The sequence below is a fragment of the Photinus pyralis genome, unplaced genomic scaffold (assembly GCF_008802855.1).
Source record: "Photinus pyralis isolate 1611_PpyrPB1 unplaced genomic scaffold, Ppyr1.3 Ppyr1.4_LG10, whole genome shotgun sequence".
NCBI lineage: Eukaryota > Metazoa > Arthropoda > Insecta > Coleoptera > Lampyridae > Photinus > Photinus pyralis.
Window position 1 is genome coordinate 14,400,552 of NW_022170250.1, and position 26,644 is coordinate 14,427,195.

The 26,644-nt window shown below is 36.5% G+C and overlaps 1 protein-coding gene across 2 annotated transcripts in view; it reads left to right on the top strand.

Annotated features, from left to right (window-relative positions):
- LOC116162083 (innexin shaking-B) overlaps positions 1–24,113 on the top strand; it is a 52,028-nt gene extending 27,915 nt beyond the window's left edge. For both annotated transcript variants that reach the window (XM_031475613.1, XM_031475615.1), the window contains 2 exons: positions 16,275–16,494; positions 23,405–24,113. In XM_031475613.1, the coding sequence (XP_031331473.1) occupies positions 16,275–16,494; positions 23,405–23,943 (759 nt within the window). In that variant the 3' untranslated portion in view covers positions 23,944–24,113. The remainder of the gene's footprint in view (positions 1–16,274; positions 16,495–23,404) is intronic.
- The last annotated feature ends 2,531 nt before the right edge of the window (positions 24,114–26,644 follow it).

Genomic DNA, 26,644 nt, shown 5'->3' on the forward strand with positions numbered 1-26,644 from the left:
TCCGGGTATAATGACGTCATGAGTGGTTAACAGGCGGATAACATCTTCTTTGTCTTCATGGAAAGGGAGTTCTTCATCGCCGACCTTTAACACGCCCTTTTTCACGTCTAACACAGCTCCGAGTTTCTTAAGAAGAACCATTCCAAGATGAATTGATCAGAAATATCAGCAATTAGCACCTGGTGATTGATGGTGGTCTTTCCGATGGTGACAGACATTTGTATTTCTCCGTGCGTTTTTATTCTTTCACCAGTTGCTGTTTTTAACTGCACGGTCGAAGATGAGATCCGAGAATGATTCTTCAATAACTCTGGTCTTGCAATAGTTCTTGTTGCACCTGTGTCTACTAGCAAGGATCTGTCTTCTCCATTAACTCGGCCGTCGATGTACAGACTCAGAACTTTTCCAGACGACGTAATGTTTACAGTGAAGATCGGGGCTTTGTTTCTGCAGGTCGACGATAGCCCCTTCCTGTCGACCTTTCTTAGTTTTCCGACTGCTGTAATGGTTTTTGGCAGTTGCGGCGAACGTGTCCAATCTCGCCGCAATTCCAACATCGTGGTTCACGTTTCTTTGCCAGTGACTGTATTGCTTTATTGACCTTTTCTTCCACTACTTTACTGACCTTTTCTTCAAAACTTTCAGAGCCACCTTCCTCTTCGATGGTTCTTACCCGGCTCTCACTGCGAGGTTCCACCATACGTACTCGCGCAATTCCATGACTAGCTTTCTTGGCGGCTTCGAATTCTAACGCATGGGCCAAAGCTTTCTCAATTTTGTCGTGCCTAGCCAGTCTCAAAGCCTGCTGGGCATCTCCATCACGAACGGCATCGATAAATGTTTGTACAGCCAGTTGATCAAGAAAGCTCTCCGGTGCCGTAGGGTATGCCAATCGAATCAGTCTAGCGATGTCCGCTTCAAGTTCCTGCAAACTTTCTCCAGATTTCTGTATTCGGTTCTTGACTTGGGCATAGTAAACTTGCTGAAGGTGTTTATCGCCATATCGCATTTCGAGTCGCGCTACTATTTGTTGGAAGTTCTGTTCATCCTCGGGGATAGTCCGCAACACATCCAGAGCATCTCCTCTCAGAGCAAGAATCAGGGCTGTAGTTTTGTCTTGAAGAGTCCATTTATTTGCCGCAGCCGCTGCTTCAAACTGTCGAACGTACGTGGTCCAAGGAATCTTACCATCAAAAGTAGGTGGCTTTACTCGGGCTTGCTGAACGTCGCCTTCTACTCTTGTATTTGTTTCTGGGTCGACCTTCTTGTAATGAGTAGACTGTGGCACCTCAAGAAGACGGTCCATCAGTAATTCATCTGGGGCACTACTAGTACGCTCTTCCGTAGTCAGTCGCAAGAATTGCTCGCGCAGCTCTTCATACTTGTGCTCAATCTCAACGAATGTTGCTTTAAATGTTTTGGAAACTTCCGTAATTCTATCTTCAACTTTTTCTTCAATTGATTTAGAGACTTCTTCGATAATCTTTCTAGAATTTTCTTCCAACTTCTCGAACTTCTCTTGAATATTTCTAGAATTTTCTTCCAACTTCTCGAACTTCTCTTGAATATTTCTAGAATTTTCTTCATTAATCTTTCTAGAATTTTCTTCCATTTTCTCGAACTTCTCTTCAAAATTTCTAGAATTTTCTTCCAACTTCTCTTGAATATTTCTAGAATTTTCTTCATTAATCTTTCTAGAATTTTCTTCCATTTTCTCGAACTTCTCTTGAATATTTCTAGAATTTTCTTCAAAATTTCTAGAATTTTCTTCCAACTTCTCGTTGGTTGCTTTTCATTTCTTGTTGCAACACCTGTTGGCCATTTTGGATTTGCTGGAGCAAATTGAGCATCGTTTCTTCCATTTTAGCGGCAGCAGATCTTGTTACAGGCATACACAAGCACAAGCACTTAATTTAATCTTACTTTTAATTAATTTAATTAATTCCACACCTGACACCAATGTAACGTTATTTATAAATTCGGGTTCGATTTATATCAATATTTATTAAACAAAACTAAAACACTATAAAAACCGTACAATTTATATCGATTATTATATCACACACACTTCGCAATTTATATTTCCGTGCTCGATCTCGTTCGATAGTAGACTAACTCGATGTTCGGTCCGCAACCATTTATACACGCAAGCAATGTAAGTCCAGTACATTCTCGAATGTTCCTACAACTTCCACTATCGCGCGCGTAGAAAATTCCAGAGAATTCTGGAGCATTTCCGTTACAATATAATAAATAATATAAATATATTCTCAATTTTGGTTATTTGGTATTGATATTGATAATTTAAATAAAAACAGGATGCTTTGAAAAATAATAACACAACTATGGGTATTCCGTAGTTTTCTGAAATCAAACGTGATAAACTAGACAATAATCCTCAAAATTATTAGTTTTTAATAGAAACGGTACCTAATTAAGCATAATAGTATCTAATTCACGTCAACCAGTCTAAGGTAGGTTGTGAATCGAGATCATATTTTATGTGTCATGCCAACACCGGAATGCTCTTACTTGATCGCTTTTGCCATAAATCGATGTAAGATTAATCGGTAGATTATCGATTTATCGACCAATCCTTTAAAATCACAATTAATCGATACATTTTTCAATAATTTTCGATAAATTATCGATTCGTCGACCATTTTTTTTAAATTAATCCACTATCTATTAATCGATAATTATCGATAAGTTATCAATTAATCGATAATTAACGATAAGTTATCTACTAATCGATAATTATCGATAAGTTATCGATTAATCGTTTTTTTTTTGCACAGCACTATAGTAGTAGTATCACACTGTGTTTTTATCGCTCCTGCTAAAACTCTCCTGTTTAACGGGATGATAATATCACCACAGTTTAAACTCAACATTGCAAAAATAGGTCACGCATCCCGTTAGACCGCAATAGTAAAACGAGTAGATGTCGGCCTGCCAAACCGCATCCGTTTTAGCAGAAGCGGTAAGAACGCATAGTGTGACACCACACTAACTCGAAATAAATTGACAGATTCGTCTGACAAGATGTATTGGGGTTCATTCACGATAAACACCTTATCATCGCCAACTGAATTTTTTTAATCGCTCTTTATATTTCGGTAAAAAAAACCAAACCATTGCAACAAATGTGAAAAGAAATACTATACGATCAAAAATGCAACGTTTAACGTCCACCATCAAACAAGCCTCCATTCGCGTCTTCCTCTGCTATTTAAAACATTCTCAGTTTCCGCCTCTCCTCCACTTGAATTTGCGTCTTCGAAATTAAATACCTGCGTTTTCTTACCGGCGAGACCTGCTGATCTTGAAACTAATTAGCTTACGCCGCGATATTACTCCTATCGCAATGACCGGAGATAACCTTAGATACACTTTAACAAAACATTTCACGGAAATATTTCCAAATGTTTCTTACCTTTCTAAATGAACAATAAAATGACCTCAAAATACAACGCGATTATTTAAACAAAATCAAGCATCAACAAAACTAATACAAAATACATTCCCTCAAATTTAAAAAAAAAACATGATGCAAATTGTGATCATTCTAAATTAGCAACCACATTTAACGTTACAAGTAATTGAAATTGGACACATACAGAGTCACCCAATATTACTGTAGGTGCTGAAAGCAAAAAAAAACGTCTGCTTAACTTGATCTTTATATTTCGACATTCCTTATCTCCTACCGCCGACAGATTCTTTTACGCCTTGCGGTTTAACATACCGAAACTTCTCACGTCTGTATTCCCCTATAACCTATAATATCAATTTGATTTGCTTCCTACCTAAGCATACGCAAGCATACTCTCTAAATTAGCGTAATTCATATTAGCGATTTTTGAATTGTGCGACCGTCAAAAGTTCGACCTCCCTCCACTCTGGTACCCGGAACCGGTTGCATTAAGCATACTGTACAGTCGCTGGACGATCAGACCCAATAATGCAATTTCATTGGTCAAATGAAATAGAGGGACAACACGCGCCGAATATAAGTAGTTATTAAATGTACATCATCCATTTCCTAAATTTGAAAATGTTCACGAACTACCTAATATTCGGGGGTAATAGCACGAGTGCTTATAATTAATAACTTATTGCATTAATGGTTAAGCGCGCGCGATATTTAGGGAGGACATTGTTTTAACAATGTAGTGTCATGGCAACGTGGAATTTCCACTGCATTTTTTTAATTTCACTGACTACAAAGCGTTTCACTACCCTCCAGCTCCAGCATCCAGTCCTATACCACCATCACATTGCATTCTGCGCGACAAAATTTTCACCCTGAAAGCGCCGAAGTGCATGATCCTATACCGCGTGTTACATCGACAGGCGGGACATATGAAATCCTATGTAAATTTGCAGGAGGTTAACTATTGTCTTCCCTAATTATTTTAGAGGAAAAATCTATTTAGGTTATTTGAAGAGTGTTAAAATCGGCATCTAAATGAGCTTTCGATGTTTTTGATTAACCCCTTAACGAGATACTGTCAATAATTTTGGTAATTTCCCCGCACTTAGAGGGAACAATTGAGGTAAATATTGACTGTCAAATAAAGTTTGTTAAAATTGATTTTTTTATTTCTATTATTAGCGACGAATTACATAACGGAAGAGAAAGTATTGATGATTAAATGGTATTATCAAGGAAATAGTTATCGACAAGCATCAGACATGTTTGCTGCTCAGTACCTGAACAGGCCGATACTCACAAAATCAACAGTTGATAGAATTATCAAAAAGATGCGGATTTTAATGCTCTTCAAATAACATAAACACATTTTTCCTAGAATTTTTCCTTTAAAATAATTAGAGAAGCCAATAATTAGGTATGCTCCTTTAACTTTACATGGGATTTCCTATGTCTCGCCTGTCGATGCAACACGCTGTATACCCAAGTTATCACACCTTATGATTTTGATTACACAGAAAGATATCTAAATCCTTATGAGTGCACTAAGTACTGTTGACAAAACGGCCAAACGCATCATTAATTCAATGTCCAAAAACTAGCTGTGCATTTTCCATTACCACATGATGTCAAAACAAGTTCGATGAAAACGAGCGATACATTTGCCGCTTTATAAAATTTGGAATGTTCATAAGAGATATGCAAAGCAATAAAGATTTTACAGCTTTCCTTGCTTAGTGTTCTTGAAATTCTACCAAAGATCCATTGCAGGATGTCAGAAAATGAATTAATGTAGGTAATTACAAATCAGCATTTAGATGAAACAACTGTCGATTAAATCCATACGGGCGCTTAATAAATTGAATCTGCAGTTGGTAAGTTACCCAAAATACATCGAAGAATCCGACAATGTAATTATGTACCGGAAGTTCAATTTAAAATACCAGAGTCATTGCCAATTTCCATTAGTCACAGAAATACAATAACTAAAATTTTCATTTCCAATTCATCAAGTACTGAGTGCTTTATCGAACGTGCTAATTGATTGTGTAGTTTCAAATTATTGTTACATTTACTAGTAACTGTCCAATAATAAATGTTACAATATTATCCACTGATATACGAAACTTCAAAAGCATGATCATTCAATTCCTGACTAAAACTTTCCCCAAGTATCTCCAGGTCATAATCATGTTGTTTAATACCGAAACCGTAAATTTTTTTTTAAAAGTAGGTAGTTCAACTACATAATATAGCTGCTAAAAATACTGTTTTTAGTCGTGCTATTATTTAGCAACGCGAGCCTTTGACAAATTTCATCTTTATTTGTGGTTAAGAGTTATATTTACTAGAAGTTCATCTCCATGTTAAAATTATGCTGTGGTATAATTTCAGCAAGTCATAACATTTAAACACTAAAATAGACTCCTTGCCACTTTAGAGTGTAGAAGTGCTATCGTATATTTTTCTGCAAGTGCTCAAAATAATTGCTATAGGAATATATGGGTCAAAATATATAGAAATGTGACGTCGAAATCAATCGGATGCACTATCGGACGAAATACTTTTGGACTTTGATGTATGGATACGGTTATATTTTAAGATATCCTTTAGAGTAACATGGTAATAAAAGCACCTTACTTTTGAATTATATTTATGTGTAAAAACTAGCAATACTAATAAAAGATGTTTATTGCTTTTGAAGGTTTGACGTAATGGTGTATACATTTTTAAAATTTCAGAGTCCACTTACACGAGAGACGTGGTAATTATTTAAATATTTTTGGGGAATAAGAAGTCAACTGAGTGCATCCTGTGGCAATTCGCCAAAAGTTAGAGCAACGACCGACGTAACAGTGTACATTATGTGCTTATGAAATAAGTGGTGATAAAATAGTAATTCACATTTGATCTTGGACTTCTATCTTTTGTTCGGAAATTAATAAGGCTACTACTACTATAAGTAGGTACTAATTTCCAGTTCCTCAGTATTTACTCTGCTTTTGCAATAAGCTAAATTTGTTGTTCTGAAATATAAAAATATAGTGAATGTGAACGGAAATAACAACGGTGGTCTATTTCTAAAAATTATGTTGTTAGTTCTCACAGAAACACCTACCATTATTATTTTTACGACAATATAATATAGGTAAATGATATGATGAAATCAGAAACAATTTTGGCAAATGAATTGAACGAATTGTAGCGGAAGATGTAATAAATATTTTCATTATGTCTCTCTGAGGAAATATTTTATTAGCTATGTTAGGCGCAAAGACCGAAAACGGCCATTGAGCGAAAAAAACGGTCACAACGCGTTTTGGGTGATTTCACTTGACCACGAAGCGTTCTTGACGTTTTTTTCGGTTTGTGGGCGTTTAAAAACAGCCACCTCGCGTTCTGAATAATCTAACTGTACCATTACGCGAATTCGTGTTGCGGCTCTTAACTGTTTTCAACCACAACGCGTTCTAAAAATACCAAATATCAGTAGAACCCATTGTGACTAGTTTTTCCAATAGCTACGACGTGATTATTAAACATTCTGGGTAGTTTTTGTGAAACGGGAGGAAACTTTATTAGCTTAGGAACCACAACTTACAGAGAGCTACATACGATTTTTTGATACTATCTCTTCCTTGCGTAAGTGTTCTTTATTTATTTTTGCAAGAGCTGTTGGAGTGGCATTTTGAGTTACATTTCACGTCTTTGGATTTGCACTTGCACTTTTTGTCGTTGCAGTATCGCTTGCAATTGCAGCTGACAAACCCCTGTGTGCTTCCCGACGATTTCCCACAATGGGTTCTGAATATTTACTATTTTTTAGAACGTGATGTGGACGTTGTGGTTGAAAACAGTTAACAGCCACAACGCGAATTCTCGTAATGGTACAGTTAGATTGTTCAGAACGCGTAGTGGCTATTTTGAAACGCCCACAAAGCGAAAAAAACCTAATGAACGCTACGTGGTCAATTGGCATTACCCAAAACGCGTTGTGGCGGTTTTTTTCGCTCAATGGCCGTTTTCGATCTTTGCGCCTAACAGCTACACTTACTTTATATTCCAGTCTTATAATATCCCACTTCAATTTTATTTTTTTCTTATCTCTCAGTAACTCTCAATGAGTAAAAATCAAATTTGATTAGATATTGCAAAAGGAAATTCTAATCGCGAGACAAATTTATCAACAAGAAAATATCATTGCAACAGTAGCAGTTTGATAGGCGTTAGATAAAAGCAATAAAATCGGCCGTTTTCAGTGCTGGCAAAAATTCAAGATTTATTTCCTAATTTTAATTGCTTTTTTGTAGGTTTTTTATGAGGGCGTATTGTGTCATTGCCAGCTCATGGTTCTTTAGACCTACTAGCATTGTGTGATAAATAAAAGTTCTAGACTTTAGGTTTTACCTCGGGTTTCAGCGTTTCACTATAATAGTTGCTGCACTTTGCAATTTGCAAAATAAATGTTTGAGTTCGGTTTTCACCGTTCCATAGCCATAGCTCCGTGACGCAACTGAAACTGAATGTACAGGAATGTTAGATAAATCACATTGTGTGTGGGAAATAGTTTCTTCTAATGGAAGGCTGATGTGATGACTATGTTGAATTCGAATTGAAGGAGTAGGAAACAATGTAGAACATTTTCCTGTATAATAAAACCTAACCTATAACCTTTTGTGACTTCACACAGACCTCTATTATATCAGTATTGTAAAACCGTTGTTTCAACAATGTTCTCGTCGGTATATTGGAAAAATGGTGATAGAGCAAGATCCCAAGACCCCCAGACCTTATACTTATTTTATGATGGACAAAACATGTACAATAGAGTAGTATTAGTGCGTACAGTGAACACGCCCTCACACTCAAGCCCAAGTATCTATAACACCTGGTACCTTAAAATTGGTGGTTGACCGAAGCTAGGGGGTATGTGCACTGTGCAGGAATGTGTACGCTTGTACACACTATTCTAATACTATACTCTATTGTAGGTACATATTATTTCATCCATCAGAAAATAAGTAAGATCTGGGAGCCCTGGTGTTTTGTCATTGCATTTATACTTAGGTATGTTTAATTTTAAAAAAGCAAGCACCACTACCCTTCGGGCAGACGTTCATTCATGCAGGTGCTGCAGTAGAGTAGTAGTAGGCTTTTAGTAGTCTGTCAATATGTGACAATAAATAAAATTACACTTTATTTTAAGTGATTTAAAATAAAAGCAATAAAGACGGTATTTTAATATTATTAAAAACTCATACTCAAAAACGCTTGAGTACAACACCTGGGATTTTGAACTATCACTAAAGGTCGTTTTTAGCGCGAACTCATGTTGGAAGGCGTTATTATGGCCATTTTTTCCGTCCGTCTCTCCGACCGAGACCACAACTCCTGCAGTTTTTAATATATTTAGTTCGTCACCGTCCATTAAATCGCTTGTTGTAAAATCTAAACAAACGTTGGTAGGTGTAAAATCCAAATCCAGTAAAGCCTATTATAAAGAATATGAAAAGTTGTTTCCATGTTACTTACGAATAAAGTCTTAAATGCATCGATAATGCTGGCATATATGAAGGAAATGTCAAAGGTATTTAAATCTTCTATCTTTTAGTGCATTCATTCAAAACTTCAAACAATGCTGCGATTAAAAAGTGGAACAGATTTGGAAGCATACCCTAAATTACGCGCGTTTGTGAAAGCTTCAACCAAAGGATAGGTACAAGCCAAAGAAATGTTCTGCATTTACAGAAAGCGACCTAAGAGGATTTTTTATTTCACCCAGATGACAGTTGTACCGTACAAGGGGGCTTCGATAACAAAGAATTTGATTGTAAGTGGACTGTAATTATGAATTACTTCCAAGGCCTTGTTTATGCTGGGAATGAAAGAATATAGACACATAAATAAACGTGTTTATTATAAAAAAATACAAAGTAAATGAATTTCTATTGAATATGGTTGACGTAGGCACGACGGCTACTAGAATATGGTAAAGTTACGAAGGGATAATGTAAACAAAGGAACTTACGTGTTGTTTCGAAGTCCATTAACAACGAAGGCGATGTTGCAATGGCGAAGATTGCTCTTTTCTACGAAGTTGTCGAATTTGTTACAACGAAATCTTCTTATGTGCGATGCTGACGTTCTGCTTGTTAATAACGATGTTGCGAACTGCACGGCGACATGTTGACCCGTTGTGGATCGATCGAGATCTATATGCGAACGACGAAGGCTAATCGGCCATTGATTAACGGCGACTTCTCAACGTAGTTGAGTCGATGGCTTCTAAGCGAAGAATGGGACGAATTCTGCGCGACGAGAACACATATTGCGCTTCTGCGGCTCATGCGCGCACGCGTAACAAATAGGAATATATACAGGCAAGGCAAAACGGTTATGTACAGGGTATTTTCATTAAAGGAAAAACGAAAGGATATTTTATTCTAGTTTGGGGACGCAACAACAGTTTCAAAAGTCATACTTGAAGTATCATTACTTAGCAACTTTAAAGCACGTGTGTTTTAAAGGCCTTTTTTTCGCACGCATTTGAGTGTTTAAAACGGAGATTGTGATTCAGGTATAAAAAAAAGGTTTTTTGTAGATAGTTGCTCCGCATGTTAACTTAGAGGGTTTATAATGACACCAATCGAAAGAAGATTTTTTCCTCGTCTAATGATATATCTACGAATTATTTTATTTATTTATTTTTATTTATACTTTATTAGATAATATTTACAAAGAAATTCTTATCTAAGGGGCGAGGTATCGGTACTAACCGTTTTTCAACCCTACCAAAAATATGAAGCAACTGTATGTAAGATTAGTTTATTTTCAGGTGTATTTCTTACTATTTTATCAAAAATTCGTCAATAAATCCACTTACCAAAATCATGTTAAGCCATGTAAGAGAAAAAGCAGATTCAAACGTCGAAATCAATATCAGTTTATGACACCTGGCATTAATTTTTTTGCGGTTCACTGAAGAAAAAGTATTTATAATAAACAACGTTTACAGCGGAAATATTTACTCTAGTACGCGATATTTGTTTTCCGTGCATTTTAATGAGCGTCCCATTTCGTCTGTGTGAAAACCTATTTCAATTCTTTAGGAAATTTCCATGGCTTAACATGATTTTGCTAATTGGATTTATTGCCGAATTTTTGATAAAATAATGAGAAATACACCTGAAAATAAACTAATTCATACTATACACCATTAAATGCGAAAAAATCTTCTTTTGATTGGTGTCATTATAAACCGAGTTATAAACCCTCTAAGTTAACATGGGGAGCAACTATATGCAAAAAACGTTTTTCCCATGTTAATTGCCTATGCTCGGTTTTAAAATATTCACCCGGTATAATATCCGTGACCGTTCCTCTTTCCGTTATGGACCTATCTGTTAACCACACGAGCCCCTCGCGTTTGAGGGATGGGCAGTCCGAGTTCAGCTACTGCTCTCTGTCCGGGAGAGGGCGACTGACCTTATAACTCTTCAGTCTTAGTAAGGCATCCCGAATCACATCCCTTTTGGCGAGGAGGGGATCGGATCTGAGGGTTTCCTCCCAGATCCGTCCGTGCCCAAGGCTGCTTCGATCCTTCCACTCGTCCCAATTGTTTAACCGCATGGAAGCCTTTCAAACCTCTACCTAGAGAGCAAAGTGTAAGGCTCTAGTCCCAGCAGTGCCTCTATGGACAAATTTGGCATGGTTTTGATGTATCTAGTGACAATAGGGACTACACCATACCCTGCGGACATCATCTATTACCCGATAAGTTCATCTCCGTCGTCCCGATTGAAGATATATTGACCCTGCTTCCGAGCATGACTCGGATACATTTTACGATTGACCCATCAATCCCAAACCTTCAGCACCTCATTGGCTGAATCAAACGTCGTGTTGTTAAACGCACCCTCGATATGTAGAAACGCTCTCAGAGCTATCCCCCTGGCAGGTATGCCCTTTCCCAGCCTGCACACGAACCAGCCCTGTTAGCATGTTGAAATCGATGTAGTCTAAGGTCTAGGGTCTAAGGACCAGTACGCCATTCCTTATGTATGCATCCACCAGCTTCTCCACCGTGTTTAGAAGAAACGATGATAGGCCGATGAGCCTGTAATCCTTCGCCATGTCATATTTGGCATTGGAACGACCCGGCTTAAGTAGGTACCCAACTTTTACCTTCCTCCAGATTTCGGAGATATACCATAAAGCCATAGGGAAAAATGTTAAATAAAAAAACAAGATGTGTCTTGATGAGCTGTAAAAAAAGTCTCATACACTTTTTTGTATCTGGTTCAAAATAATGGGGTCAAAGGTGAATAACATCGGAAAGTAGAAAGCTTTATTAAAATTTGACATATATGTCTGCCTCTATCTGCACTGTCAAAGTGTACATACCATCATAAGTAGGACTAATACAGTGCGATCAATAGTGAGTTGCTGCGCCGCCGCTTCAATAAATTATGACGTTAGTAATCATTTGCCGCAACGTGCGTGGTGTACCAATACTAAAACATAACCTTAAAATTTAAAACAAAGTAAACTTTTGACGTTTAACCCACGGTCGTGTATATACAGATCTGGAAACTCGAGCCTATTTCCTATATGAGAAGTGAGGTTCTTACGCGTCATCGATTGCGTAGTACTATACAGTCGTCATGGGCGTAGCATGAGTCGAGGGATGTTCTTTAACAACTGTCATGGCTGACTTGTAATAATTTGTAATTGTATACACAAGGACTACCGCCGCCTTGAACCTCTACGGATACGCAAAAAAAACCGCTGCTTTGAGAAAAATGAGGAATCCATGCATTGTGCCGAAATGTAAAACGGGGTACAAAAGTGTTAAACAAAAAGCGATGAATGCGATTCCGAAAAGTTGTTTTAACGATGACGGCGGTGAGCGGACAACAGCGACAAATCATAAGTAAGCATAAGAAATTCCCGTTGAGTAAATAGCGTACAGCTGGTGGCCAAAAAGCAGATTATTAGCGTAGCCGTTAATCAGATTTGCTGCGTAAAACTGCCGCTAACCGCGCACGTAACGGCGTATTTTGAATGGGATAGAGAATAATTCGGGGCAAATTTTCTCAATTGAATGTAGTGTAGGTACCTATCTTATCTACAAGTCTCCCGTAGTATCTTTTCCATTGTGACATTATAACTATTATCCTTCCTCTTAATTCAAATAATTAAAGCAAAAAATCGCACAAATTCAATGAACGTATAGAAAAAAAAGCACACGCGCTCGGATTTGAACCTGGGTTGTCGCAACGGTTATACCTTCTTCGTCAATAGGACGTATTAAAGTCACTAGATATAGAAAGTACCGCAATCATCCGCCATTTTTGGGCAAATTTGCTGCCAACTTAAAAAAATTGACAAATAAAATCTGAATAGCTGTCATTTTTCATAACCTAACTTCATAGTACTGTCATGTTTTATAAAAATATATACAGATATCTCCAAACAGGTGGAACAATCCCTAACATTAAAGTTACTAGAATCTGGTAACTTCCGCCATTTTTGGGCAAAAATCATGCGTTCTCTCTCTAACACACGAGCCCAATGGATTGCGGTACTTTCTATATTTAGTGACTTTACTTATACCATCTAAGCGATTCAATCTTATCAACCATCAACCATAGATATATTAAAGTAGCATTCCAACCTTAAAATTAATACGCATAACATTTAAGCTATGTATTTTAAAGGGCAACATTCACAATATTGAAAATTAATCGTTAGAATTAGGTAATACTTAACGCAGAAGTTTGCAAACTGCAAACTTTGCCGCTTAATTTTACTGAAATTAAGAGCGCACTGCCAGAGTGGTGGGGAAGCTTATTGCATTTAATTTAGATTGTTACCATTACAAAATCAGACGGATAACGACAGATGGCGCTAATGGATTTTGCGTGTTGTAGCGTTTCTTCAGCATTTGAATTTCGAAAGTTGGAAAATTTTTAACATTCCCCCTTTAAGAAACTGCTCCGTTCGTCGTTTAATTGACCATAAAATCACTTGAAACTTAAGTGCTATCTTTTTAATGACCCCAAGAAGGCAATAACGAAAATTCATGGAGATTTGATTTTAAAAAAATTAAAATTGCTCATTTTCAAAAATGTAATTAACCTATTTATAGCGAATGTAGATCGATGAAAATTCGTTGCCTCCTGCGCTGGTCCTTGCTGATTAATATAAAAAAAAATTGGGCTGATACAACAAACGGTTTTTAAAAATTGTACAAAAATTTAAAGGCATGTTTTCTACGCTGATCCCCACCACTCCGGTAGCGCGCTCTTAACAGAGGTACGAATGCGTGCTTTTATATGACAGTCAACATAACCATGCCTTTCTTGTTTTGATTTTGTTACGTCTATAATGAATGGGGAGAACAGAAAAGTACCTTGCCCTATTAGGATTAGGCTCGATTTTTGTGAATGTGCTACAAGATATGGTGAAAGTTGCCCTATTAACCTCTGTTAGTTGTGTTGCTTAGATACTAATTTCACATATTAATTTCATGCATTGCGAATGATTCCTTTACGTAAAGTTGACGTAATAATTTCACTCATTAATTATAAACATTAATTGGAGGTTGTGAATGCAGCTTTATACCTAGCAAACGTACGTCAATTTTTAAAAAACATATCAAAGATATTCGTTACTTTCTAATCAAGAAGAAACATGTTCTATTTCTTTTTATTGCACTAAGCTCTATATCGTACGCGAATCGGACGCTAAAACAAACTTAGCGCGTCCGAAACATAATGCAACAGTTCGTCCTAAACATGATGGGCGGTTTTTTCACTCAATATTATGTTACATTGTATAATAATCGGCTTCTATGACGGGACGTAATATCACGTGTCATCGTTCGTCTCAAATGTAAATTATGTGGTGATTTTATATTTTTGTGCCATATAAAGTTCAAAATCGGACCTAGTTTTAGAAATTAATTTTATACATCCCTTAATAACGAAATACAATATGTTAAAAATTTGATTTCAAAGAAATGTTATTATTATATACAGCGATGGCAAGTTGACGGCGAGACATAGAATAACATGGGAAAATACATGTTTGGCAATGCCTGCTCCCCATTTCATCCTACAGGAAAAATAAAAAATGTTCCAAAACCCACTCGTAGGTATTGCCGCGTAACACAAAGTATTGAAACGACGCATCGTCACCAAAAGCACACAAAATGTCGAATCTGCATATTGAAGCACATCCACGTCCAGAGAAAGAGAGGAGTTATAAGATATAAAAGTTTCAAAGAAATATTACCATACATAAGAAAGTTGGCTATGAGCAGCCTGTGCAGTCACTGCGTATGCCCACATAATTTTTACTATGTGCGAAATGTTTGCCTTTACTAGAAGCGCCTGTGGTTAAAATTTCAAAGAAATATATATCCCCATAAATATGAAAGTTGGCATTGCGCAGTCTGCGCAAAATATGGAGTTAAATGAAACTGATCGAATTGGGCAAATATAGACCATAACAGCTATCAATTAGCGAAAACCCGAAGTCTCTAGGTGGCCCAGGGGCCGAGATCTCGATGGAACGGACGGACGGACGGACGGAAACACGAGCACATAAGCTTTACTTCAACTTCGTTGTGTTACGCTAAAAATAGTCTAAAAGACGTCATGTCTGCCAGCGAGATCACGTGGCTTAACGCTGGGAGAGGCAGTCCAATATTGCCTGGTGAACGCACCCAATATCTAATCACGACAAAAAAAACCGAATTTTTGCAGTTCTCTCCAAAGGAATTTTTCCTTCAATTTTTGAATTCTGGATGAAACGTAGAGTCAAGCACCCGGCGCTTGCACGTTTTCCTAACGAAATATGTGCATAGCGAGCTGAATGTGTACAAATGTTGACTCTTTATGATCAAAATTCATAGCCAAGATTCTTGTTGGATCACGTGCCAGAGCTTAAACTGCCGACTGTAAAATGAAGTTCCGATCTACGCAGTTACGACACACACAAATAGACGGGTGAACAGAGAACGGATGGGAGAATCCGAACGATCCAACTTTATTGGTAATGCTGTACAGACGTATTAATTTTAAATTTCAATTTTTTGTAACTATTTTCTATGTTCGAAAATTACTTTGACATTGAAAACTGCTCTTTAGCTGAACATACTCGTTATCTTGGGGAAACTTGCAAGATTACAGATAACTTGTTTTTCTTCACTGGTATTGGTTATTAAAGATAAAGCCATTTCAACCATTCCACATTATATTCGTGAGACAAAGCGTGCCATCTTATCGCCAATTACGCAAGTGGTTCACTGTATTACGCGAACGCTTATAAAGTAGATAGTGATCATAACTCTGTTCTCAACCAAATCGTAAATTTTGTATTCCCAAAATCTTGTTTCGAATTTTAAAGCTGAGCATGTACGATCTTCATTTCATGTTAAACATGTTGGCCTGTTTGTACTGCACTCGTAATTGGTTCCTAATATGAAATTATGAAATTTGCAAAGCTCTCGTAAAACGGACCTGTAAATAAATAACATTGGGTAGACCTAGTGCTACCTAGGCAAGGATAGTTGCCACGGCATTGAGAGCTTATAAGTGTTTAACTCAATCGTAAATTTTAACTACCGATATGAACTTGAAATAGTTCCAACGCGGAAGTTGGGATGTTACGAAAACCTGAACTGTGTCTAATATCTTACATCAAATAATGAATATGTGTTTTGAAGCCTCATTCATTATGATTTTCTATTTCTGTTTACGATAATTTCCACAACCTAAACTCCTGCGGTGTTGACGTTGATATTTATCGTATGTATTTTTATTTTTTTTAGGCAATCCTGTTTTATACGCCGAGGTGGTTATGGAAGTCTTGGGAAGGAGGAAAAATTCACGCTCTCATGATGGATTTAGATATTGGAATTTGCTCCGATATCGAAAAGAAGCAAAAGAAAAAGTTAATGTTGGACTATCTTTGGGAAAATTTAAGATACCACAACTGGTGGGCGTATAAATACTATTTATGTGAATTCCTAGCCTTTATTAATGTTATTGGTAAGTAAATGGTTGATATTTCCGATAATTTCTTTGGATATGCAATATCTCTATAGTCTATACCTACGGTTACGGTTTTAGGCCTAATACCCAGTTGCACCAACAAAATTAAGCCTTGCTTAAAGTTAAGTCGAACTTAAAATCTATGGTAACAATTATTAAGACAATCGTTGCCATGGAATTTAAGTTATGCTTAACTTTAAGCGATACTTAATTTTGTCGGGGCAACTGGCCATAAATTCCCACAAAAAACCACACGACGGTATATATCTATCATCAATCCTCTATTTGAGTGAGTTTATTTCGGTGTTGACGTCTGCAATATCTTTGAATGGGAAATGTAAATCTGTCGAACAGTTAACTTGCGAAAGCCTTTATTCTGAGAAGTTTCTGTATGAAATCATACGTTCTGTCTGTCCGTCCGGCACTGTACAATATGATAACTTGAGAAGGGGAAAGATGTTTCGAGCAATCGATGAGTACCTAGATGAACAAAATCGTAGAGTCCAAACAATTCCAAAATCATTGGTATATAGCCCGATAAAATCTAAGGAAAAAAATCCCGGAGTTTTTGAAAATTGGTAAAATTATTTCTTGGTATCTAAGTTTCAAGAAAATTAAGAGTCTTTGTGAGTGTGTGGGGGCGAGCTCGAGGGAAGGAGGTCCTTACTCACTTTCACGGCCCCATAACTCCGAAAGTATCAGTTTTATGTAAAAAAAGCATAGGAACCATTTTTGTAGTAAATTTTTCTAGCTTTAAGTTTGATTTGAAGAACGTTTCGGTAGGAGCGCCAATTACTGAGATACAAGCGAAAATTGAACAACCCTTGTGCAGATAAAGCGCATTTTTTTTAAACGAAACCGCTTTTGTTTTGACATCACCAATGGACATATTTCTTGCAGACGTCTCAATCGCCCTTTGTGAGTACTCTGTTCCGACAATCCGTTCTCGAGGTATAGGGGAATATACCCGATCACGAAAAGAGGTCGAGGAGGAGGGCTATGGTTGGTAGAAATTAATTCCTTTCGTTGAGACCTTTTCATTAGAGTACCATGAAGGATAAAACTAGTTCCACTCCCCCCCCCCCCTACTTTGATAAGAGGGCAGAAAAAGGGCAGTAGTTGATGGAAAACGGTTCCTTTCGTTGAGACCTTTAATTAGAATACAATGAGAGGTAAAATTAATGTTTAACCTCCCCCCCCCCCCCCCCTCAGACGATAAGACCTTTCATTAGAATACCATGAAGGGTAGAACATGTGTTAACCCCCCTCTCCCTCCATTTTCTAAAGGTTAACTTGGCACCACTAAAGGCATGCGTATGCAAAATCTGAGACCAATTGGTTGTCGTATGTAAAAGCTATGCACGTTTTACTTTCAAAAACAGCATCTCAGGAAATAATTCGTGGGGGAAGAGGGACCCCTTTTATACAGCGAAATTTGATGGCCATCTGACACACCTTCAAGATATAGGCTACCTACTGCAAAATTCCAGGACTCTAGGACCATTCCCCTAGAAATAGTTCAAAACGGTAGAAGTGGGTCCGGACGAACGGACGGGCGGACAAAACGCAAACAAGAGCAAATTTTGTTTAATTCTTAAAAATGCGCTAAAAAGGGCACCTATAAAGGGCCCCCATCCCTGGAGCCCCCCCCCCCCATGCGACAAACTAAAATACTTAAAACCAGGTGTCAAATTCTTGACAGAATAGCTTCCTAGCTGAAACCAAAAATTGCCAACATATGTACGCACTTACAGACGGGAAAAATTTATTCTTTAAAAGTTGCTTAGAATGATCTAAAACGTCAATTTTTACGCATGCATTTTGTTTGCTTTTATTAGAGGGACCTACCATCCAAATTTCGTTAAAATTGCTCCATAAATAAGAAAGTTGGATGTTGCACATGCGCAACACTATTTTTTGCGCATGCATTTTGTTAGCTTTTATTAAAAGGACCTACCATCTAAATTTCGTTAAAATTGTTCCATAAATAAGAAAGTTGCATTTCTGCGCATGCGCAACAGGATTTTTGCGCATGCATTTTGTTTGCTTTTATTAGAGGGACCTACCATCCAATTTTCGTTAAAATTGCTCCATAAATAAGAAAGTTGGATGTTGCACACGCGCAACTCGATTTTTTGCGCATGCATTTTGTTTTCTTTTATTAGGAGGACCTACCATCCAAATTTCGTTAAAATTGTACCATAAATAAGAAAGTTGCATTTCTGCGCATGCGCAACACGATTTTTGCGCATGCATTTTGTTTGCTTTTATTAGAGGGACCTACCATCAAATTTTCGTTAAAATTGCTCCATAAATAAGAAAGTTGGATGTTGCACATGCGCAACTCGATTTTTTGCGATATGCATTTTGTTTTCTTTTATTAGGAGGACCTACCATCCAAATTTCGTTAAAATTGTACCATAAATAAGAAAGTTGCATTTCTGCGCATGCGCAACACGATTTTTGCGCATGCATTTTGTTTGCTTTTATTAGAGGGACCTACCATCCAATTTTCGTTAAAATTGCTCCATAAATAAGAAAGTTGGATGTTGCACATGCGCAACTCGATTTTTTGCGCATGCATTTTGTTTTCTTTTATTAGGAGGACCTACCATCCAAATTTCGTTTTAATTGTTCCATAAATAAGAAAATTGCATTTCTGCGCATGCGCAACACGATTTTTGCGCATGAATTTTGTTTGCTTTTATTAAAGGGACTTACCATAGAAATTTCGTTTAAATTGCTTCAGAAACAAGATCGTTGCGTTTTGCACATATGCAACACAATTTTTTGACTTTGACAATTTTTTTCTCCGTTTTTTGATAATATAACCCGGCCCAATTTTTTGTAGGTTGTACACAGGAAAATAAGGTCTTCCAAATAATAGAATAAAAATTTTAGGTTGCTATTTGAAAAAAAAAGTTCGATGCCGTTACGGCGCTCCAAAATTTTTTTTCAAAAATCCGGCCCGTTATTTTTCTGTTCGGTATGCCTAAAACATATATACAAAATTTCAACAAAATCCGTCGAGCCGTTTTCTCAGAAAATTGCCAACAAACGTACGTACGTAACGTACGTACGTACGTACATACAGACGGAAAAAAATTTTATTCTTTAAAAGTTGCTTAAAATGGTCTAAAACGTCGACATTTGATGAAATTTTGAAATGTTCAAAAAACGGCTATCTCAATAGCTACCTAGCACATGCTAGGAAGCTAAAAACACCTGAAACAACCTGAAATCCAAAATTACGCCCTAATTTTCTCCAATACCACCTACCAAAATAAATTTAATCTTTATCAGTCCCCACAGACTAAAATGTGACTTACTTTTTAAACACTTCTATGATCTTCACGGTATGCAGACCTTTTTTTGTTGAATTTTGCCGTTTCTAAATTTTGTTGGTTATGATGATCCTCTTCATGGCTCTTATTTGCAAAAAAGATAAAGGTCGACTATAAATTGTATTGCGAGAAGTTGATTGGCGCAAATATCGGTATAACTCAGATACTTTGTTAACTTTACAAATGACGACGATATAGGTACTTCAAAAACTCAATATTCAACCTGTAATCACATTAAAAAGTGATTGCATTAAATACTCGTAATTTCAATGACGCCAATCCCGTAAACTGTGGGAAATCCTATTGTCGTTAAAGCGGAGAACCTAAACGTCCCATAATTCTGTAACAACTTTTTTTATAGGTAACCAAAGTCAGTAGTTATATAGCTGGGATAGCTTCCCTGGTATTTATTTAACTAATGCACCTGTACAATGACATTAACTTAGTGTATAATGCAACATAATCATGTAATTACTCCGAATGCAATAAACTAAAAATAAAAAGGAAAGTTACATCACTCAAGATGAAGCACCCCCGGTCAGCAAACGAATCATTCGCGCCATGCAAAACAAGTTCCCCTTTTTTCCTGTGATTTTCCACAACCCAGTTACAATGGTCTAGGGAAGGCATTGCAAACTGGGCTGCCAGTTTGGCGTTGGGAATGTTTTATCTAATAAACTAAGGCTTGAGCCTATCCAGAAAAGTACTTTTACACATTATTCAATGTATTTTATAACAATGACATTTAGATGCTGTACAGGCCCAATCCGGTTTTCATTTAAAGCAGACTCGTACCATCAATCGTCGGAACGAACTAAACATCCAATCCAAACGTCATTTATGAATGAATTAAGTAGAGTTAATTTTAACGGTATCATCAAGTGACTGAAATGCTCATGTCAATGAATCAGATTGCATGAGTCAATTATTTCCTATTTATTCCAAAGAAACGATGTACAATTTTATGTGTGGGATAAATCTCATTAAATACGTATAGAGTTGGTGATTAAAAAATTTAAAAATAAGTTGCCAGCACATGCACATTGTAAATATCTCACTTTCTCGGAGCACTATATTTGACGTTCCGTACTAGGTCACTGGTGTGTAATATACACGTTTTTGGAACACAATGTTTTAAAATCTGGCACTATACTCGTTGGACATAAAATATTGGGGCCATGGTGTATAATTCAATTCGCGATTTGAAGAGTTGAGTCATGATACTTATCCCAATTGTACATTCTATTTCGAAATTTTAACTTTTAATACGTTTCCGTGTGTATAAGAACTACTTTAAAGGGCATACCTACCAAGACGAGCTGAGTCGCAAAAGAGAGAATTCCACGACACATTTATACTTTCGGTCTTTATTACATCCGGTTGTAGGTATCGGAAGACCAATACTGAGATTATAAAATGTAAGAAACTAGTGATTACTCATCGAATTCGTCTCTATTTAACTTTTGAAAGTAAGACGGAAATCATTCTTCCAAAGTTACAGGTTTTTGGATTATATAAGTTGATTCCGAGTTCTTCGTAGATGCGGACGCTATACAAGCGGCCCCGCACTCACCAATAAATAGGTCCATATAATGTTACCAGCTGTCCCATTACTAGAGAAAACGATTATGAGTAATTTAAACTATTGTTCACGTTATGTACTGTTTAGTTTCAGTTTCCTTGACATTTGGAAATTCCGAAATTCAGTTATGTTATTCCTACAAAACCAAGAATAAAGCGGATATGTCCAATTATAGGGCTATATTGATTATGTCAGTAATACCAAAATTGTTCGAAGATATTATAACAAATACTTTATTTCCATTACTTATAAGCACTATAATTGACGAACAACATGGTTTTTTCCCTAGTCGTTCCACAAACACCAACCTTTTAACTTATCAGCATTACATTCTTAGTTGTTTTGATGAAAATACGCAATTAGACTCCATATATTTTGACTTCTCTAAGGCATTTGTAGAGTAAACCATAATATCTTGTTATCTAAACTTTCTCTCGTTGGTTTATGTGATCCAATATTGTCATGGCTTCGTTCTTATCTAACAAACAGAATTCAAATGGTGAAATATAAGAACTTCATACCTAAACCAATACATGTCTCGCGTTTCATCGTTTCGTGACGTGTGTGTTCTTGCCCTATATGCGCGGAGAAAAATCCTTATATTTTAGCTAACGACAAACCAAATACACTGTTGTAAAGATAATTAAAAATAGGAACTTTTTGGGAAATTTCTTTTTTTCTTTTTTGGGCAGTTTGGACATGGTCTCAACAGATGAATTTAGGGAGTTAATTATTTATTGTTTTCTGTGTTGGTCGCTTTAAAATTAGCGGTTGTTTAAATGCGATCCACATAAGAGACCCTCAATTTTAACAGAGGATATGAAACTGAATGTTTTAATTTTTTTGGAAGAGAATCCCATAAGAAACTTAAGGGAAATAGCGGGCAAATTTAATATCACTTCATCGTAACCTATTTTATTTGTTACTCAGTTGTAAACGTTGATTAACAAGACAAAACGCAAACGGGTAAACGTCATGTTTAAACGCTACTGACTTGTAAAACTGACAGCTGACTTGTAAAAATTTTACAAGTTAGCAAATCTAGTCATTTCATTGGCCAGAATTAATGCGAAGCCTCTGTTACATGGATAACATGATATTTTAGACATTTCGTCGAAATCAGTTTAAGAACTAATTATTTACGTTTACTATTGTTTACAAATGAGTAACAAATTTAATATTGTACATTATACGCCAGGTAATAGTTTTTACTGGCTCTAGGAAATGACAGGTTCGCCTGACGGCTCGCCAGTCAACTTCTCCTATCGCCAGTAAAAACTCACTTACCTGGCTAATAATGTAAAATACTATAAATTAATTATTATTAAAATCTAGAATGACAGTACAAAATGTGCGCGCATGTTATTTTGGTTGCATAAAATTAGTCATCTTTCAGAAGATTTTTGTCAAATAGAAAATCCCTATGACTACTTCTAAATGAATAACACCGTAAATTAACCACTGTTTTTTACTCGAATGCTTCATTAATAAATACGAAAGTCATAAATAAGTCAGCGCCACGGCTAACGTATAATCTTAAATGCACGATAAAGAGTTGAGGTAACGCTGCTACAAAATGTTATAATAGAAAGGACCCAAATCATTTTCTGCACTTTAAGGTTTTGAGGAACGTTGCACGAGAAGAAAGACCTAGGTATAGAATTCAACATTATCGTAACAACAACAAAAATACTAATGTTTATAAACAGTTGAGTAGTCTATGAATTATATATAATCAACATTCAAGATAGTCCCCTCACCTAAATGGTACTTTGAAACGAAGGATTTACCATTTTACATATACCATAAAAACTACCAAAAAAGTGATATGAGAATTTATACACAAGATGTTAACGGCACCATTTTACATGTTTAGTGAAATTTTGTCACAGAAATTTAACTCTGATCTGTCAAAGTGAAAGACACATTTTGTAAATGTGATTGCTAAAACGCGTATTTAACCCATTTTCTCTTGTTACAGGGCAAATGTTTCTCATGAATCGGTTCTTCGATGGAGCATTCCTCACATTCGGAATAGACGTATTAAACTTCATGGATAGCGATGAAGAGGATCGGGTCGATCCGATGATACTCATATTCCCGAGAATGACAAAATGTACATTTTATAAATACGGTGTTTCCGGCGAAGTGGAAAAGCACGATGCGATCTGCATTTTACCGTTAAACGTAGTGAACGAAAAAATTTACGTATTTCTTTGGTTCTGGTTTATAATACTCGCTTGCTTAACGTTTGCCACTATAATTTATAGAATAATTATTATATTTTCTCCGAGAATGAGGGTGTACTTGTTAAGGATACGCTATAGGCTTATTAGAAAGGATGCTATAGATTTGATTGTAAGACGAAGTAAAATGGGCGATTGGTTTCTATTCTACATGTTAGGTGAGAATGTCGATTCTGTAATATTTCGTGATGTTATGCAAGAATTAGCGAATAGACTTTTGAAACATAATTTTCATCATATGGGTGGATTTAAAAGTGATATCCAAGACGCCTAGTGCCTTTTTATACTGTGTTCATGTAGAAAGATGTTTTCCTCCGACCAATAAAATATCTTTACTTATGATTATTATCGTGAGGCTGACGGCCAAGAATAGGAATTCAATATTCGAATTACACCAAGCTTTAAAAAGTTTGATATAATTAGATTAGGTTTTTTATATTTTCAAACGTGTAATTTTGTTTTTAAATAAACGATTCATATGCAACTTCCTGGTTTTAATTCCAGAACTTCCTTCTTGCCAATTACGCAATTTTAATCATTCGAATAACCTTCTGTTGCCATTTTGTGGTTCAGATGATATTCTCTTCTCAGGGGTTGTGCTTTATTATTGGTTGTACATGATATTCCATTAGCATGTCCGCATATTTTATAACATTTAGGATAGTCCTCCTCTAAAAAATTGTCATAGGGTGTACCTATTGAGGGACATCTCATTTGAAAGGTCATAATGTTTACTGTATGAAAGTGGCAGTTGTCCTATACAATATAAGTATACAACACTTTACAAAGACTACGTTTCAATTAATGTAATAAAGGATTGGAGAACTCCCTAATTTTTCCAAGAAGATCAGGTTTTGTGACAAATGCACTTTTTTTTAAATCGATATATCAATAAGCAAATGACAAAAATCCACACGTTTCGAGAAGATCCAATTTCAGTTTTGCAAAAAATGAATGAGCCATACCCTAGATGGAAAAAAAATGTTTTTTTCAGCAAAAGAGGCGCAATAAAGAAGCCATAATAAGATTACTATACTTCGTTCACCCAACAGAAATAGTTAAGCCCCTCCTCAACAATTACCGCCACATTTGAATACGACATTGTTATTGGTGTAATTTTTGAAGCCACAATCACACTTGTAAAGCGAATTGGCCGAATTGGGTAATCTGGAGTGGCTTAACTATTTCTGTTGGGTGAACGAAGAATAGGTCGTTATTAATCGACGATACCCTAATAACTGGATTGCTCAAGGGGGGCGCAATAGGAAGGCATTTTCTTGCTATCTAGGAGTTAAGGTTTATTATAGCTGAAAAAAGGCTTAATTTATTTTTCATTTTAGTAAGGAAATGCCCAGGAGTGGTCTGATAACTGAAACTAGTACCAGAGAAGACGCAATTCATCTATAACGAATACTGTGGGGTGGATGATTTCATCTTCGGACACGTAGAACAATCCACTAATCAATTTGGACAGGGAATCAATTGCCAAAAGTCTTGAATTCATGTGGAACTCGGAAATTGACTGTCTACAACACGAAGTAGAATATTAAAAACGAAAGTAAAGGCAGTCAAACGGAATACACTTTTCCTCACATTTCAATTTTTTTGACTCTATGGGACTCTCAGACCATACAGTAAATGGAGTGGTATTAGGCCTATGTTCTATGTTTTGTGCTTTCAATACAATATGGGTGGTCACAGATAGGGAGCAATGTAGTCGGGGGTACATGATATCTCATCGTTAACTAAAGCCACGTGAACACCACTCGTAAGTATAGGGCAGCTTCTATAGCAACCGCTAAATATGGAAAGGTTCAAATTCAAGCGGTGGTGTAATGATGGGTTCCCTACACGAACTTATAAATTTAGATGGACTGCTGATCAAACAGTTGCATAGTGGCAGAAATGGCCCTAGCATGGGCGCGGCCATGATGTGCACATTTTAGTTATTTTCTAGGGGAATTTTCCTAGTGCTCAAGTTTTGAGACTATTGCAGCCTTGAAAAATGACATGTGTCACAGTAATTTATTTAGAAAACGTGAGGTTAATGCTTGTTTATTAGTTGATTTGAATTTCGCGCCAAGTGAGTGCACATCATGGCTGCCCCCATGTAGGTGTCATTTGTCAATTCAGCATTGGCAGTCCATCTTAATTTATAAGTTCGTGGTTCCCTAAAATCGATCGTGTTATGCTGAAGCAGAAACCCAAATAGAAGCTTGGAAACGGATTTTAAAACCGCAATAGTAACATGTTTCATTGAATTTTCACTTATAGTCCAGTCAAATAAGAAAAAATAAAAACATTAATCGGTAAAGATCTGAATTTTGGTACACATGTTCATTAGTGTTCCCTATTGGACATACTAAAAGTCCCCGTCAAAATCTGTTGCGCTCGAAGCGCCATCTTGGAAAAAAGGAGCACGTCTTCAGTTTCTTGCCTATATATCGGCAACAATTATTGATACGGAAAAATAGTTCAAATAAAAAATATAGTTCATTAAATTGCCCATAAAAAAGCATATTAACATTTTTTTGTATGTCCAATACTTTAGCTATAATCCGACATCGAATAGGGAATCAACTATCCTGAGTTCTCGAAACAGTCGCGCAGATATTTTTTTACTGCTTTTTACAAATCATTAAATTTATTGGAAATTCTGCCAGTATTTCTTATATATGCGAAGGCGTCGCACTCAAGCTTGGTATGAGACACGTTTAAAGGTTTCTCATAAAACTCCGTAAAACTCTCTCTTAATAGTTGATTATCACTGGATATCATCTCCTTTAAATTTTAATTCAAACCCCCGTTCCAGCAAATGCATTTGCTTATAGTATTATAACTTTATTTATACTGATTGCAAATAGTAATAAAACATTACAAAAAAAAATAGAACTTTCATGTTCAATGTGAGCACTGAGTGTGGACTGGGAGCCCTCAGTGTCCGAACAGGGTCAAGGAAATCGTGGACTCTCCTT